The 17,455-nt window shown below is 39.3% G+C and overlaps 2 protein-coding genes across 2 annotated transcripts in view; one reads left to right on the top strand and one right to left on the bottom strand.

Moving 5' to 3' along the window:
• The window catches only part of Umad1 (UBAP1-MVB12-associated (UMA) domain containing 1), a 261,883-nt gene extending 252,722 nt beyond the window's left edge, over positions 1-9,161 (bottom strand). The window contains exon 1 of the mRNA XM_012512583.2: positions 9,050-9,161. The gene's annotated coding sequence lies outside the window, so the exon portion shown is untranslated. The remainder of the gene's footprint in view (positions 1-9,049) is intronic.
• Positions 9,162-9,397: 236 nt separating this feature from the next.
• On the top strand, positions 9,398-12,675 carry Rpa3 (replication protein A3). Its single transcript, XM_004645652.2, has 4 exons — positions 9,398-9,554; positions 10,626-10,700; positions 11,890-11,998; positions 12,316-12,675. The coding sequence occupies exons 1-4, from the start codon at positions 9,456-9,458 to the stop codon at positions 12,396-12,398; spliced, it is 366 nt and encodes a 121-aa protein (XP_004645709.1). The 5' UTR covers positions 9,398-9,455; the 3' UTR covers positions 12,399-12,675.
• Positions 12,676-17,455: the final 4,780 nt, after the last annotated feature.

The following is a 17,455-nucleotide window of genomic DNA, read 5'->3' as shown; positions in this document are numbered from 1 at the left end:
AAATGACAATGAGAAGGAGCAAAATGCAATCTCAGAACCCAAGCCCACCCATAACAAGTGCAGAGGACACTAACAAAGAACAAACTGGGAATCACACAGCTGAAAGCAATGAATCAACGGCTTCTGAAATAAAGAAACAGCTGCAGAAAGATATAGATGAACTCAGATTGGAAATGAAAAAAGAAATCCCTGAATTAATAACATCTGCAGTAAAGAATCAAATGCAGAAACATATGGAGGAAATCCAATGGCCACCCAGAACAAGTGCAGAGGAGACTAGCTCAGCTCAAATGTATGAATTAATAGTGTCGATAGTAAATAAGCAACAGTAGAAAGTCATAAAGGAACTCTGATCGGAAATCTGAAATAAGAAAAGAATTCTCTGAACTCATAGCATCTGTTGTAAAGAATCAACTACAGAAACATAGGGAGGAAACCCAATCTGAAAAAAACACTGTGGTAAAAGAATTTATAATTGCTTCTAAAGAAGACACTGATAAAAAAAAAAAAATAGAGGAGATTAGAAAAATGACGGATTCCTTGAAAGAGCAATACAGGAAAGAAATAGATCGCGTGAAGCAGAGTCAAAGAGATATAGAGGAATTTAAAATCTCAACCACAAGTTTGCAAAACTATTTAAGTGAAAGTGAAGACAGAGTTTCAGATATTGAAGATGCTGGTGCAGCTAGTGAAAAGGTAACAAAGGATTTCCTAAAAACAACTAGGATACAGGAAGAAATAATCCATCACCTGCAAGATGATGAAAAGATGAACAATGTGAGACTAATAGACATCAATGAGAAAGAGTCAATACAAATGACATTTAAAAAATATGGGCAGAAGTAATAGCAGAAAACTTGCCAAATGTGAGGAAACAATCTGACATTCAGGTAACCGAAGCATACAGAACATTCAAGTAACCTCAACCCAATTAAAAACACACCAAGACATATAATAGTCAAGATTCCAGAAATTCAGCACTGAAAAGCTGATGCAGCTGGAAACTATAACATTAAGTGAAATATATAATCTTAAATACTGCATGCGTTTTATGTAAGAAATCAAAAATATAAAAATAAATGAAAAACAAAAATAAAAGATATATAAAAGGACAAAGGGACATAGATCTTTTGCAACTGAAAAGAGTGCCAATCTATGGTGGTGAAGTGTATAAAAAGAATTAAGATGTGTTATGTACATGTACCAACCCCCATGAGGAATGTGATCATTACTTATAAATTAGTCCTGTACTAATAAAAGATAATTAAAAAAGAAATGACTGCTCCTTGACTTCCCTTTATCTGTAATACTACAAAACTGAATAATAAAGTCTCCCTTGAGTCTACTAATTTAGGAAGGAAACTCTCATTACATTAAACCAGAGTTTCTCAATCTTTTTACTCTTAGCACTTTGGGTTCGATAATTCTTCAGTGTGAAGTACTGTCCTATGCACTATATAATATTTATAGCATCCCTGGCCTCTTCTCATTGCTCTGCCAACTAAAAGAGACCATAGAAAAAGTTCAAATTAATTTCTAAGAACAAGTGAGGCTACAGAGAAATTACCAAACAGTGCTACTGACCAAGAATGCATTCTGTACCTATCACATGCTACATCTGATATCCTATCCCAAATAAAGAGTGACTAAGTGAGTAAACAAACTGAAACAGTAAAGTGAACCATAAAAAAAACTGAACAAAAATGTTCACCCTTCTTCACTGTTTGAGCTTAATTATACAATACAGGAGCTATACCTACTGGAAAAAAAAAAAAGTCTGCCAGCCACCCTGCTTTCCCCTTTCCCATCTTCCCTTCCTCTTAACTTTCCCACAGGTCATTTTAATCCGTAAGAACAATTGCTTTTAGAGTACCATATAGTTTAGCTCTGGATAGACAACAGACAAAGAAAGCAACGGTTTGTGAAACAGGGTCCAAGACAGGAAAAACATGGGGAGAAGAGCACAGGAGGAGATCTACTTTCAAGTTTAAGACCTGCAAACTGGTCCTAGTCTCCAACTCCCTCAAAGACCTCCCAGTCTGAGCTGCAGAAGGCCTGCCATGGTGCAGCAGAGGTGCACAGGAGTGAGTGCCTGTTAGACAGCGAGAACGTAGTGAGCTGCAGAAAGGGGTACACACCTTCCAGGACCAGACACAGAACCATGAAGCTGTCAGCAATAAAAACTTGAAATGAGGCAAACTAGAGCTACCTCATCCACCCAGACTCTGGTTCAATAAAAAATCACAAAAACAAAAGGAAGGAAAAATACAGACTACAAGGAAAGTTGTGACAGTTTTCCATAAGACCTGAAAACACAGATCTCAAATGGTTATAAGAGACTGTGACCTCTTATATCCAGGCTGCTGAACAGAGCTGGAAAAAACATCACATGGATGGCTTCATATGAAGCGGGCAAGCCTACATACAACACTTTCTTCCCTCTGGGAAAGCATCCTGCAATTTTCATTCATCCACCATCTCACTAGTCATTACCACCAGGATAGCCCACAGATTCTTAACAACAATTTAATCATCATGACAGCACCACTTGTAATATGTGAGTACTCAGTGTAACAAGACATTGTGCTTGGTGCTTTACATATAGAATCTCACTTAAATCTCACCAGAATCTTATAAAGCTTTAATATTCCCCTATTTTTAACACAGGAATAGCAGATGTGAAGGGTTGAGTGATTTATTTTTTAGTGGCAAGTATCAGGATTTAACTCAGGTCTGTCTACTCCAAAGTCTATGTTCTTTACCCACTGCTAGGTTACCTCAGTATACAATGCTAAATCATCTTCCCTAGCACACATGTCCTGCCTCTATTCTCTATCTCAGGAAAAACTATGATGGCCTGTATTAGATACCTTCTTGTCATTAGGACAAAATACCACGTTCTCATAACTTAAAGGAAAAAGTTTTATTTTGGCTGAGTTTTAGTGGGTTCACTCCCTTGTTGGTTGACTCCTGGCAGAAGCTGCCTGGTGAAAAGCTATGGTGGAGGAAAGCTGCTGAACTCATGGCATCTAAGAAGCAGAGAGAACAGAGGTGAAGAGAACCAGAAACAAGGATATACTCTTGCAGTTCTCCACCCCCAGTGACTTACCTCTCCTGGCTAGATGGTGCTTGCAAATACAGGAGACTTCTGGGAGACACTGTATATCTAAACCATAATGGAGCATAATCAACTGCTAGAGACAAAACCATCAGTATTACCTTGATTTTACCTTATCCTTTTATCCCACATCCACCAACCACTAAGTCCTACAACTTCACAATATCTCATGAAATGTTAGTTTCTCTTGCTTCCTAGTGTAACTAACTTGAGTTCTAGTTAACAGTGTCTCCAGGATAGATTATTGCAAATGGGGTACCTCTCCAACACAGTGGACTGTGAGTAGCTATGTCTATCATACCTGTTTGGAAGAAGTATGATTAAGTGACTAATCAGATTAGTAAAGTTAGATTGTCCAAGAGCTGACCAATCAGAAAACCTAGGCTAACATGTAGGTACACATCAATGAAGCAACAAATGTCTAGCTACAGAGATAATGGTTTTATAAAGAGACATAAGAGATTAGAATCTTAAAGCTTTCCCATTAGTGGCTCCAGTCCCTTGTGAAGTTAATAAATGTCGGGCTAATCAGGCCAACTCAGAATGGTTCTAACTCATTCCCTTTTCAATTGAAAGTAGAAACTGGAAGGTAGAAATAACCCAAAATCCTTCCATAGGAAGGTGGATAGTCAATAAAGAAGTATTCCTTAAAAGGAAATATCTGATATATTGAGATATATATATATATATATATATATATATAATTAACGATAAACCTTAAAGACATTATGTATAAATTAAATAATCCAGACATAAAAGATCAATTATTGTGTGATTTCACTCACTGAAGTACCTAAAATAGTCAAACTCATAGAATCAGAAAGCAAAACAGTGGTCACCTTGGGCTGAAGGAGAAGGTAGACTTGGGTTGTCTAACAAGATAGAGCTTGACTTTTGAAAAATGAAGAATATTCTGGAGACAAATGGTAATAATAGTTGAACAGTAAAGTGAAGATATCTATGTATGTATCTATAGTGCACTGAATCATACACTTAAAAATGATTAAATGGAGCTGGGGATATAGCTCAGTGGCATAAGCTCCTGCCTGGCAAGCATAAGGTCCCAAATTCAATCCCCAGTACTGAAAAAAAAAAAAGATTGAATGGTACAGTCTATGTAATACATATTTTTAAAAACTTAATAAAAATTTAAACTAGTTTAAAAGTGGCAATGTTACCTGTATCCAAAGAACCTTAATTAGGATATTCCAAGCCACTGTCTCTTAAAATATCAAACTGATCATTTCATACTTATACCAAAACTTTCCTCCAACATCACTATTTCGTCTAAATTCCCTGGCTCGGGGTATAAGAAAGGTATTCTATGTTCTTGATTTCTCTTTACTCTTAATGCTTACCACTCTCCAATACTACTGTACCTTCAATGAGGACTTGATCAATGTACAACTGGATTTCTTAGACTCAGCTGCTAATAGAATGTTCACACTGGCTCTCTGAAAGCCCACCTGTGTGCAAAAGGTCAAGGGTACACACCTTAAACACAATAGCCAAAATAATACCAGACCATCCATCTCTGACAGGAGTACAAATCAGATGTTCAGAGAACTCTGCTAGTACAGTCTATCTAAAAATGCTGGATTAAATATTTTGAACTTTTATTAATGGCCAACCCAATATGAGAAAGAGAAATTCCACAGAACCCAAAAATCCACAATCCAGGATCTACAAATCTAAAACTCAGGACCTACAAAGCCACTGGGGTATATGGAAGGACCAAAAGTAACATTTTTCCCTCTAGCCACTGCTGATTTCTAATAGCTAAAAAGCCTGGGTTTTTAATGATCCCTACAAGGAACAGGTGCAAAGCCTGGGGCCCAAACATGTTGGAAAGAAAGAAACATGAATCTTTGCTAAAGAAACATATTCTAAAAGCAAGCCTCAAAGAAAAAAAGTCTCAAGGAATGAGATGTCATAATTTCAAAATATTATACAAATGAAATGAAAAATATAGCAACAAAGAATTATTATAATAAAAGCTTTAGCATATCTGATCTGGAAAAAATGTTGGCATCAAGAATAAAATATAAAGAAACACTTGTATCCCATAATACATGAAGGAATGAAAGAATGAGACTTTTTCTTTTCTTTTTTGTTGTTTTTGTTTGTTTGTTTGGCACCAGGAATTGAACTCAGGACCTTGCATTTGCTAGGCAGGCACTTAAGCCATTGAGCTATCTCCTCAGCCCAAGTAAGAGACTATGAATAAGAACTAATAAGATTATTTAAAAAAAAAAACAACTTCTAGAAATAAAAAGCATTGAAATTACAGCAAACAGGACATTTGCACGAAGAATGAGTAAACAGAGGTAAAGAATGAGTAAGGTTCTTACATCAATCAGAGTTCCAGAAGGTGTTAGAATGGAGAAGAGATAATATTCAAAGGGATAATGATTGGATATGTTTCAGTGCGAATTTGATAAAGACTAGAATTTTCAGATTCACAAAACACAACATACCACCGAACTAAATAAGAAAGACATGTGGGACACATTAAAATCTAATTAGACAACAGACTTGAACAGCACAAAGACTGTTAGATCCAGCAGTTAGAGACCTCACAAAATAGTAATACTATCTTTTTTCTTTTTTCTTTTTCCTGTATTTAGGACAGAGTCTACAGCGTTTACAGGGTCTCACTACATAGATTGGACTCATAGTGATCCTCCTGTTTTCAGCCTCCCAAGCACTGGGATTACAGGCACGCACTACCAGGCCCAGTCTCAATCTGCATCTCAGCGCACCCTGGGCGGGGCTGGCAGGGCACGCAGGGGATGGAACCCCCACCACTGCACTCTGCCCAAGCAGGAGCTTTAGTCTGCTGAGGTAGCTGGCCAACCCTAAGATATCAGAGATTTTTTTTTTTTTTTTTTTTTTTTTAGTACAGGGTCTACAGGTTCTCACTACACAGATCTGACTTGTTGTGATTCTCCTATTCTAAGCCTCCTAGACACTGGGATTACAGTTGCACACCACTACTCCCAGTCTCAGAAATTGCCCACGTCTTTAATAAACCTTAAAGAAGTTTCATAGCCTTTCAGAGAATTAGTATCAGATAGACCACATCCTCCAGGACACAATTATATTAGGTGTTAACAAAACAAAACAAATATAAAACCTATACATTTATAAACCAAAACAATTCATGAATCAAAGAAGAACTATACTGGAAACTGACAAGTATTTAGAATATAATAATGATAAACATGTAAAAAAGTTCTTGTGAGGCTACCTACAATATTAAAGAAAATGGATAGCAAGGTAAGGACAGAAAAATAGGCCAACTAAAAAATATCATTAGTTCAGGAGTGGAGTCCACAAATATCTGTAAATTTAAGATTAATGGCAAAAATAGAAGTAAAGAAAAAAATAACAAAAAGTCAATACAAAATAGGAAAAAGAGCAAAAAGTAAAGGACAAAACAACTCTACATACAGAAAATAAATCCAGATAAACCAGTAATCACAATCAATGTAAATGGGCGAAAGATAGGAAATCTAACTTGCAGCTATGTGCCCTACCACTGATATAGCCAATAAACAATGGCAGGACAATTTAAGTAACAAAAATAACCTGGACATCTATCTGACAACACACATAATGTTCAATTCTAGATGATAGAATATTAAATATGAAAACCAAAACTATAAAAATACTTTAAATATTTAAAATTTTAAGAGCTTAATAGAAGAAAGGATTCTTAAAAAATGTTTTAAATTTAATTTCCCACTTTATTAAGCCTAAAGGGAGCTGGGGAGACAGCTCAGCGACATAAGCACCTGCCTGGCAACTACAAGATCCTGAGTTCAATCCCCAGTACCAAACAAACAAACAAACAAACAAACAAAAAGTTCTTTCCAAAAAAGGGAGGGGTGTGGGGAAAGACTGGCCAAAGAATGAGAAAACAATGTATTGCATTAATGCCCATACTAATATTAAAAGCTCTCAAAAATAAGTAACAAAATAAAAATTAGAATGAAAAGAGATAAGTGGCCAATAAATATCTGAAAATGTGTTCAGTCTTATTAGTAATCAAGAAACATAAAGTCAGATCACAAGAAACCATTTCATATCCACGAGTTCATGGGGGAAAACTTCCAGACCTGCCAAGAATGTGTCTAAACTAAAAACTGTGCTACCCTCTTGATAAAAGGATAAACTGATCCCAGCATTTGAGGAAATCATTTGCTTTTACTAACAAAGCTGAAGATTTACATTTTATGTTCTAGCAATTCTGATATGCATTTGCACAAACATATCAAGTTATAAAAACAAAAATATTCACAGGAGCTCTGTATGTAGTGGAAAAGAGCTGCAATCAAAATGTTAGTCAATAATACAGTGAAATATCATAGAAAAAAGAATAAGTTTCATAATCAACATATATTAATCTCAGGCAAAAGAAACAAGTTAGAAGATATGAATGACTCCACTTATATAATGACTCCACTTATATAAAGGTCAGAGACTGGCAAAACAGTATGTTATTTAGAAATACCTATATGATTGATACAACTATTTAGAAATCTTACAAGTTTAATACAGACTGCAAGATAGTGTTGTTCAAGAACAGATTGGGGCAAGGAGGGCCTAATTGGCACATGAAAGTAACTGGAGAAATTCCAATTCCTAAGCTCAATAAGATGCTCGCATGAACCATTAAGTATTTCTTCCCCAAATGATACATATCAGGTATATATACTCTGGCCATTATCCACTTCATAATAAATTGTAAGTGATTCAAAAAATCCAAGAGGGTTGTTTTAAAATTATCTTCTCACTTTCCACTTTAAAAAGTCTGCTCAAAAGTGCTCGTTTAATAGTAATAAAGCAATGATACTAGCATCTGGTACTTTAAGGGCTACTCTTCTTCTTTAAAAAAAAAAAAATTACTCTTGTATTACAGACCATGCATACCGTATCTTATTTAATGCACGCCTGCATCCTTTACAAACCAGTAATATAAGACTTCACTGACTTGCATCCCGAACAACCATCGTTTTCTTTTTAATGTACCCTATTTAAGGAAATCCTCTAAATTTGTTTGAGTGACAGCAGAATTCAGACATATTAAATTGTTTTCAATTTCTACAGCACCGTTTGAAGACATTTTTATGCACACTTATTCTGAAATCTCCCAGACAAGGCAGGTGGCCCCAGTCCCAGCAAGGGACATTCCGAAAATCAACAGCTATTAACTTCGCAGGGCCCTGGGAGCCACTGACAGATTCGACAATGCTCCAGGATCTCTGCACAGATCGTATTTCAGACCTCCCCTTCGCCCCTTCTGAGTGAGGGGTGGGCGAATAGTGGCGGAAAGACTGCGGGGGCGCGGGGAATGGCCAGGAATGGGAATCAGTTGGGAACCTTACATATTAACTCTTTGGGTGTGGATGGAGAAAGTGACCGCAAGAAGCGCGCTTGCTCGGTGCTAACAGCTGGTTAAGCCTGTCGCCTCTACCCTGAGCCTTCTCGCCTCTCTGCTAGACCTACCGATCCCTATCCACTGCTAACACAAGGGAGCGAGAGAACCGACTCGAAAGGGCCGTAGGTCGCCTGGCCAGCCTTCTCACAGGTGGGAAACTGAACTACAAAGAGAGGCAGCTGGGGGGAGGGGAGAAAATCGACCCTCCGCCGCAGAGATAGGAACTGAAGAAAGTGAAGATCGTCAACGATCCCGCTTCCCGTCTTGAAGAAGCTGGATGTCAAAAGCCCGAGTCCAGGTTGCCCTGAACAAGCATCCCGCGCAGCCCCGCAGGACCCGGAAGAGGGTAGGCGGGGTAACTGTCAAAGCCTGAACTGCGCCGGCAACGCCGCGGCGAGAGCCGGCTGCCAACTTCCTCCTCGCTCAGCGGACTCAGTTCGAGGGGAAAAAGGGAAGCAGACTACGCGGTGTCCCGCGAGAAGAGGTACCTGAGGCTCGGGCCACAGTCTGTCGCCGCACCCGCACCGCAGCCCGTCACCCCACTTCCGGGGGTGAAGTCGCAGCCCCGAGGCTAGAGGTTCCAGGCTGGTAGCCGCAGGCCCCGCCCCCAAGTCCCGCCCCCATTGCTCAGTTAGCCAATGACTGGAGCCACTTCCGGAAAAACCTCGCGTCACTAACAGCTGATCCACACTTCCGTACGTAACTCCGCCCCCTACTCTAGCGCCGTCCTCAAGTACGTGACGTCGGTCGAGATTTCTCCTTATTTGATTGGTGGAGCTGGTGCTCTAATTTTTCGCTCATTGGTCCAATAAAAATCTGTCCCATAGGCGCCCGCGGGACTTTCTTTTTCAGTCATCCGCCTTCTGTTTCCCGCTAGTCAGAAGTGGACTAATCATGGTGGACGTGGTGGATTTGCCCAAGTCGCGCATCAACGCTAGCATGATATCTCAGTTCATTGACCGGCCAGTCTGCTTCGTAGGGAAGCTAGAAAAGGTGCGCGGGTTCGCGGGCTGGCGTCCCCGATGTGTAGCTGGTGGGAGGGACCCACTGACTGCCGGGACCCCCGACCTGGCTAGGGGAGAGTGAGGGACTGACGAACCACATCGTTATTTTGCACAGACTTTCCGTACTTTTTAGTCTTTACACGTCCACTCTGGCTCCTTTCGTGGCGCTGAAACGAACTTTTCGAATGTGCAGTTCTGAATTCCAGCGTCCCTCTTCCCGCTGTTTTGTTTGCTTAGCCATCCTCAACTGATGACGTCTAGGCCGTTTCTACCCTTGTCTCTCTCCCCCTTTATGGAAAACTGGCTTCGTTTTCTCTTTGAAGCCAGTTTTCCATAAAGCGTTACATTCTCGTCTCACCGTGACCCCTTACTGGGCTATTATCTTACCCCAGTGTTAAAATGCAGACCCCTCATCCTTAGTGTGCGGAAAAGGCGCCTAGTCTCAGAATCAGTAACCCGAGAAAGCCGAAGAAAAGAACATTTATAAAGGTTTATTTAGTAGCTCATTTCAGCCACACATTCTGTAAGTGAAGTGAGTGTTAATTCTGACTTCACAAGTAGGGAAAATGAGCTGGGAGTGCTGTGTGTTTTACAGAAATGCTCAGGGCCACAGCAGGTGGCAAAGCCAGCGATCGAGGCAGATCTGACTGCAGTCTTTACAGCTTTCCCGGAGTGGAACCCAGATCTTTGGCAACAAGTTTTCCTTTAATTATCCGTGGGATATGTATTATAATAAGTCTTGAGTGACCGCAGATTCCGTTTTTAGATAGTACATACGTCCCTTAATTTGTTTTTAACAGGGTTGCTAGATTTTGCAAGTTAAAACACAAGACCTCCTTATGCTAAAAATGTATTCATTGTTTAACTGAAATTCACGATTAATTAGATGTCTCATTCCAGATCTGTAACATATGACTGTTATTTTAAACTTTAAAAAAAATAATTGCTTGATTCTCAAGTGAGTTAGGGACAATCTGCTCATCTTTGATCAAATTTCCTTTTAATGAAATCTTTAAAAGGTTTTATGTGAAGCGTTTTAAACTGTATATTTCTTCCTTAGATTCATCCCACTGGAAAAATGTTTATCCTTTCAGACGGAGAAGGAAAAAATGGAACCATTGAATTGATGGAGCCGGTATGTTTAATTAACTGTATGTGTATTAAGCTTCATTCTTCATCTTTACTGTGTTATTTCTGATTTTTGAAATGGACGTATAAAGAACAAACTTGTAACATTTTCCTAGCTCTATAATGATTCTTTGGACTCTATGATTTTTTGGTGTTGGTTTTGTTTTTCTGTGGGTTTTTTAAAAATTTTATTTATATATTTCAATATTTTTTGATGATTTTGTGCAGATCAGCGTGGCCTTAAACTCACTACGTATCCTAGGCTGGCCTCAGACCATGATCCTTCTGCCTCAGCCTCTGAGTACCAGGATTAAAGGTGTTTTCATTCCCGTGATTTTTAAATATTTCACAAAAGTGTTGATTGAATAACACAATTCTCAGGAAAGACCATAAAATATGTGAAGAAAACTTGTTTAAATTTCTTTTTTCTTGTTTTCTTTTGCGTGTGCATGTGACTGAATGTCACTGTTGCTGTGTGTTGCCGAGGCTAGTCTTAAACTCCTGGGTTTAAGTGATCCGCTTCTTCAGCCTCTCCAGTAGCTGGAATGACAGGCAGACAGGCATGCATTATTATCCCAGGCTTTATTTTCTGTTTTTGTTTTCATATCTTTTTAGTTATCTATTTCTTTTTTTTTTTTTTTAGACAAGATCTTGCTGTGTAGTTCAGGCTGACCTTGAGTTCACTATGTAGCTCCCTAGTTGCAGGATTCCAGGTGTGCATCACCACACCAGGCTATTTCTACATTTATGCTTACTGTGCTTAAAAACATTTTCTCGGTCTTTTACAAAAACAGATCCAGACACTCTTTGGTTAATGTATATACAGGACACAGTCTGAAAAATGTAGATTATAAAGGGTGCGCTTCAGTGAGTCTCAACAAACTACTGCTTATAGAAGTTCTGGACAGTCTCAATATCTTGAAGAAAAGTTGTCGTCAGTTTAAATATTTCATTATATCTGGACCTGAAGCTACTACTAAAGATAACAGGAGGTGTAGTGTGCTGGAAGTTAAGTTCTTATTTTTAACCTATTGCAGTTCAGTTTTTACATTGGTAAATTTTGAAGGTACTTTGTTATAATGAACAATTAGCAAGCTGTGTAATTGCTTGAAAGATGAGTAAACTGTATGTTTTCCAAATTAATTATCAACTGAAATTGTGATTTAGCCCAACTGACATTTTGCTTACTGTGTTAGCTTGATGAACAACTCTCTGGAATTGTGGAAGTAGTTGGAAGAGTAACGGCCAAGGCAACCATCCAATGTGCATCCTATGTCCAGTTTAGAGAAGATACCAGTCCTTTTGGTAAAGAAAGCATTTCTGTATTTACAGGCAATTAGGGGGCATGGTTTTTTTATTCGATATTGATTTGGTTTTGAGTCTCAATCCTGCCATCTAGTCTCAAAAAAATGTAGGAGGATGTTTGGGCCTGCTTAGAAGGCTAATATTTGTGAGCAGTAAAAACTAGGGGGAGAGAGGATCACAGTGAATAAATACGATGATCCATATCTCAGTTTTAGGAATTGGATTGTGAAAATAGATTGACCTTTAACAGAGAGAGAGAAAAGTAAGAGAGATGATTGATGTTACAGCTTAAATATTTGTGTAAATGTTTCTTTCAGATCTGGGACTTTACAATGAAGCAGTGAAAATTATCCATGAATTTCCTCAGTTTTTCCCTTTTGGAGTGCAACAAGAATCTTGATTTTTTTTTTTTTTTCTAATTACAAGAAACCAGGAATCCCCCCACATTTGAGAGAGAGAACTCTTTGATTTCTGATATTTGTTATTTTTTAAATTCCATGTATCGAATGTTAGATATTTCAATCTGCAGTTTTTGATGGAACTGATATATTGACAGTTCTCACCTAAGCCCTCTTAAAAAAACTTGCTACTACATTGTGTGGTCAGGTAAGATGTAACAACAAAGCATCTTGCCTTATGTTTGTGTTTCTATTTTGTTAATAAAACTGTGAATGATATATATCTTTATTCTTTCAAACATGTATTCAGACACAAACTTGGAATGTAATAATGGTATGGTCATGTCTTAGGCCTCCCAAATGGAACTCAGGGTCAACTCTTAAGAACTCACTATTGTAAATTCTACTATGTTCATTATCCTTTGATAGAAAATGATTTTTTATTCCTTTTTTTAGTATGTTTGCAGTACATATTAAATTCATTCATAGAGGGGAATTGATACATATCTCATCTTGATTCTTTTTTGACTTTTCCTCCCCTCCTTTCCATCCCCCATCCCTATCACAAACTTTTTGACATTTGAAAAGACCAAGCAGAACCCTATGATATGTAATTCGTAAAGTACTTCTTTTTTCTGGATTTTAAAACAGCAGATATTAATGTTAAGGGTCACATGGTCATTGAAAGTTGGAGGAATTGTTTGAATTTTTTTCCCCTTTGAACTGCTGTTAATGATCCTCAGTATAGAATTCCTGTCTACCCATAAGCAGTGCTGGAGTTGGGCAGGGAGGGGTGTGGCAGGTGCAGAGTAGGAGAGTAACAGCAGAGTAACTGATGGCCCCAGCTAGTTGGACTGTATGTCTTAGCCAACTCTGCAGTGAAGAAGTTAAATACTCCCATGTAGGCTGCTAAATGTACCAAAATACTTATTTTATATTAATATCTTAAATTAATATAAAATACCCAGGTATTCTACAGATTACTAAAGGATATTAAGACTTTTTTTATTTTTTTCTTGCGGTACCAGCGATCAATCAAACTTGGGACCTTGCTTTTGCCAGGCCCGTGTTGTGCTGCTGAGCTATCTCCCCGGCCCAAGACATTTTACTGTCTCAGTAGCGGTGTTGCCTTAACACGGAGTTAAGTAGTTCTCAGCGTAGAGTTATTCAACCATCACAAGAATCAATTTCTGAACATTTTTACCAACCTGAAAGTCATGTCATAGCCCAATCCTTCATCACCTCTCTCCCTGTACCTTACACTGAACTACTGTGGTCCTCTGTCCACAGTTTTGCTTTCTTTGGTTTCAGTTACCTGCAGGCAACTGCAATTGTAATAAAAAGAAAATTCCAGAACACTGTGTAAGTTTAAAATTGCACCTTCTGAATAATGTGACAGAATCTCACATCATCCCACTCTATCTTTCCCAGGACATGAATCATCCCTTTGTCCAGTGTACACAGCTACCTGCCCACTTGTCACTTGGTGGCTCTCTCTGTTATAGTCACTGTTGAGATATCACGTGCATGTATCCATGCTTCAAGCATTTATCAGTGGTCCTGGACTATACTCTCCCTTCGATAAGGGATAACTACTGTACTTTCTCTAAATTTGCCTCCATTCTGGACATTTAAATAGAATGGTATTTGTGTGTGTTTGTGTGTGTGTGTGTGTGAGGGAGAGAGAGAGAGAGAGACTGGTTTCTTACAGTGTGTTGGGATTCGTTGATATAGTAACTTCTATCAGCACTTCACTTTTATGGCTAATATTCCATTGCACATGCATGCCATACTTTGTTTTTCCATTCATTGGTGAGTGGACATTTGGACAGTTTCTGCCACTTGTTTATAAAAAATGCAATTATGAACATTTGTATATGTATGTATATATGTTTTCATTTCTATTGAGAATATGCTTGAAGGGGAATTTCTACATCCTATGATAAATATTTTTAACTCTTTTGCGCAACTGCAAGAGTCTTCCCAAGTGACTGACTACCAGCAGTATAATGTGGATTCTAATTTCTCCACATCTTCAACACTTGTTTCTATTTGTTTTTAAAATTGTAACCATCCTAGTGCATATGAATTGGTATCTGTGATTTTAATTCTCCTTATTTCCTTTAAATGACCATAAGCTCCCCATCGCCCAGAAATGCTTGAATACCTTCAATCATTTTCATCATCTACCATCACCACCAACTTGAATTGTAACAACCATAGTTACACGGATAGCTAGCCCTCTTGTTTCCACCCTCTTCACATCACTTAGCCACAAGGATTACATTAAATGTCAATCAAATATCACACTGCAAAGCCTAGATGTGTGGAAAAAGGAAAATTCTGGGACACTTCTTATGGAGAAAACCAGCAAATGTGTTAACAATATGGCCAAACTTAACAGCAGTGGTGATGTGTGGATATCCTGTGCCCTCTGTATGGAAAGCGCAGCTAACCAGCTCTAAGACCTTTACTCCATTTTAATCATGAGAAAACGTGAGGCAGACCCAAGCTGAGGACATGCTCCAAACTTTCAGCTCCCCTTAGAACTATCACAGTCATGACAAAGTCACAGAGCAGAGAGGACTAAAGAAATGATGACACCTAATATGATGTGAGATCACAGATTGGCTTCCAAAATGGAGGGGGGCGACATTAATGGAAAATGTGATGAAATTTGAATAAAGACGAGTTGAATCATAATTTATGAAGGCTGGCTTCTCAGCTTCAGCTAATGCATCATACTAATGTAAGAAAACATTAATGGAGACAAACTGGATGAGAGGTTATGGGAGAACTCTATAAATCTAAAATTATTTCCAAGTGAAAGTGTATTTATAAAATAATTAATAACCTCCAGAAGCTCTCCACTGATGTGAGTTGAGACTTTATAGCCTGACCTCTCACCTCAAACACAAACCTGGTTTTCCTCTTGAACGTAGCATCCAGCACTGGATTTGCTGTGTCCCAAACACCCTTTAAGAAATGAGTGGCTTGGTACACTGCTACGGGGACATCTGTCTGTGCCCAGGAGAAAACCTCCCTCAAATTTCCTGACTTAACCAAGATTGTATTTTACTTCTTATTGCATTCTTTTCCTAATATTTCTTATTACATTGAACTTGATGCTAACTTTTATATTATTATATATGTTTTTGGTTTTTCTGTTCTAAAAATGCATTTAAAATCAGAAAATAAAGTCTCCTGTGTCTGGACGCTGCTGTGGCTTGATATGTAGCTTTCTGGAGCTTTTTCTACATGGACAAACTATACAACCTCAATATACTGCTCTGAAGCATCCATCGCTCCCTAATGTGTCTTAACAATTGACGTGTAAAGCTACCCTTCCTAATGATTATAATATAGCCTATTGAGCCACATGTTCCCTAGTTTAGGAACCAATCCTCTTGTCTTCCCTACTAAGATGAAGAATCTAATGAAGTGCCCCAAAAATGGATACAGTCTAGTTTAAGAAACCAGAAAGATGGGCGAGGTCAGGAAGTTCTGAACTGCATACCATGACACAGTTGGCAAAGCAGAGGTAAGGAATTCACGGGTGAATTATGTATAAAATATGCACATCTATAATATGTAGTTTTCATAGAACTCAACAATGATGCCAGGAGTAACAACTAAGAGGCCAATGGGTTAAAGACAACAAATTTGCATCAATACAAATTACAAGTATTGGGCCAGCCAAATAGCTCAGCGGATTAACATGCCTGCAAGCAGGCTCAGGGGCCGGGGGTTTGATCCCTGAACCTGCAGTGCTGGCCCCGCTCTCAGGGCACGCTGAGATGGCAATTGAGACTGGGCATGGTGGTGCGCACCTGTAATCCCAGCTCTTGGGAGGCTATAAATAGGAAGCTCACTACGAGTCCAATCTGGTAGTGAGACCCCGAACCCCCTGTAGACCCTTCCCTAAAATATACAGAAAAAGAAAAGAAAAGTATTGATCTGTGCTTTAGTGGAGATATTTAGCAGGCAGGAGACTGCAAGTTTGGACAACTTAGTGACTCCGTGAGACCACATCTCAAAATAAAAAATTTGAAATGATTAGCTGTAGTTCAGTGTAAGAGCCCGGGGGTCAATTCCTGGTACCTAAATTAAATGAAATAAAATACAAAAGAGTGGTTGTGGGGGATACCTCAATGGAGTAAGTGCTTGCCTGGCAAGCACAAGGTCCTGAGTTTGATCCCTGGACCACCAAAATAATAATAATAAAATAAAATACAAAACAAAGGACCAGACCTGGGAATATAGCTCAGTGACAAAGTGCTTGCCTAGCATGTATGAAGCCCTGAATCTAGGGACAGATTAAACAGAGAGTCTGCCTCAAATATTTAAAATATACTGATTTTAAAATAAATAGACTTTATTTATTTTAAAATCACAACAGTGCCTGACAGAGAAATCAGGCCTAGTAGGAAGTGCCTAGCAGATATTTGTTGACCGATAGAATATCCTAAAAGTCAAGGATTGTCGACCCGGCTTTTTGAAAGCTTGAAGAAGGTGCACATTAAGGATAAAATAGAGAGCTTCCTGCTACCCTGCGCCGGCGGGACCAGTCCCAGCCCAGGCGCAGCATGGGCCGGACCCTCTCCCGCCCCCTCGGGCCACCCCCTCGGGCCGCCCCGGACCACTCCGCCTTACGTCCCCACCCCTCCCGCCCAGTAGGAATTTCTGCCTACTTCCTGGAACCCCCAGACCCAGTCCTAGCCCAGGTCCGGTGAGTGTGTGGAGAGCTTCCTGCTACCCTGCGCCGGCGGGACCAGTCCCAGGCCAGGCACAGCGAGGGCCGGACCCTCTCCCGCCCCCTCAGGCCGACCCCACCACTCCACCTTACCTGCCCCACCCCTCCCGCTAACTAGGAATTTCTGCCAAGTTCCGGGAACCCCCAGACCCAATCCTAGCCCAGGTCCGCAGCGGGAAGGAGCTGAGCAGAGCAGCCAGACCTAAGCCAGATGCAGCTGGACAACTCCAAACTCTGTAGAGCTCCACCTGAACTTCAGTACGTGTGAAGGTTATAACTACAGCAAAGATCTACAACAAAGGGCAG

Source organism: Octodon degus, unplaced genomic scaffold, assembly GCF_000260255.1.
Source record: "Octodon degus isolate 3935 unplaced genomic scaffold, OctDeg1.0 scaffold00234, whole genome shotgun sequence".
In the NCBI taxonomy this organism is placed as follows: Eukaryota; Metazoa; Chordata; class Mammalia; order Rodentia; family Octodontidae; genus Octodon; species Octodon degus.
The sequence above is the reverse complement of the archived record's forward strand: the minus strand, read 5'-3'. Positions and strand labels throughout refer to the sequence as shown.

Coding starts and splice junctions, on each gene's coding strand:
- Rpa3 (XM_004645652.2), top strand. CDS start 9,456: ATGGTGGACGTGGTGGATTTGCCCAAGTCGCGCATCAACGCTAGCATG. Junction 9,555..10,625: donor TCGTAGGGAAGCTAGAAAAG/GTGCGCGGGTTC, acceptor TTTCTTCCTTAG/ATTCATCCCACTGGAAAAAT. Junction 10,701..11,889: donor CCATTGAATTGATGGAGCCG/GTATGTTTAATT, acceptor TTACTGTGTTAG/CTTGATGAACAACTCTCTGG.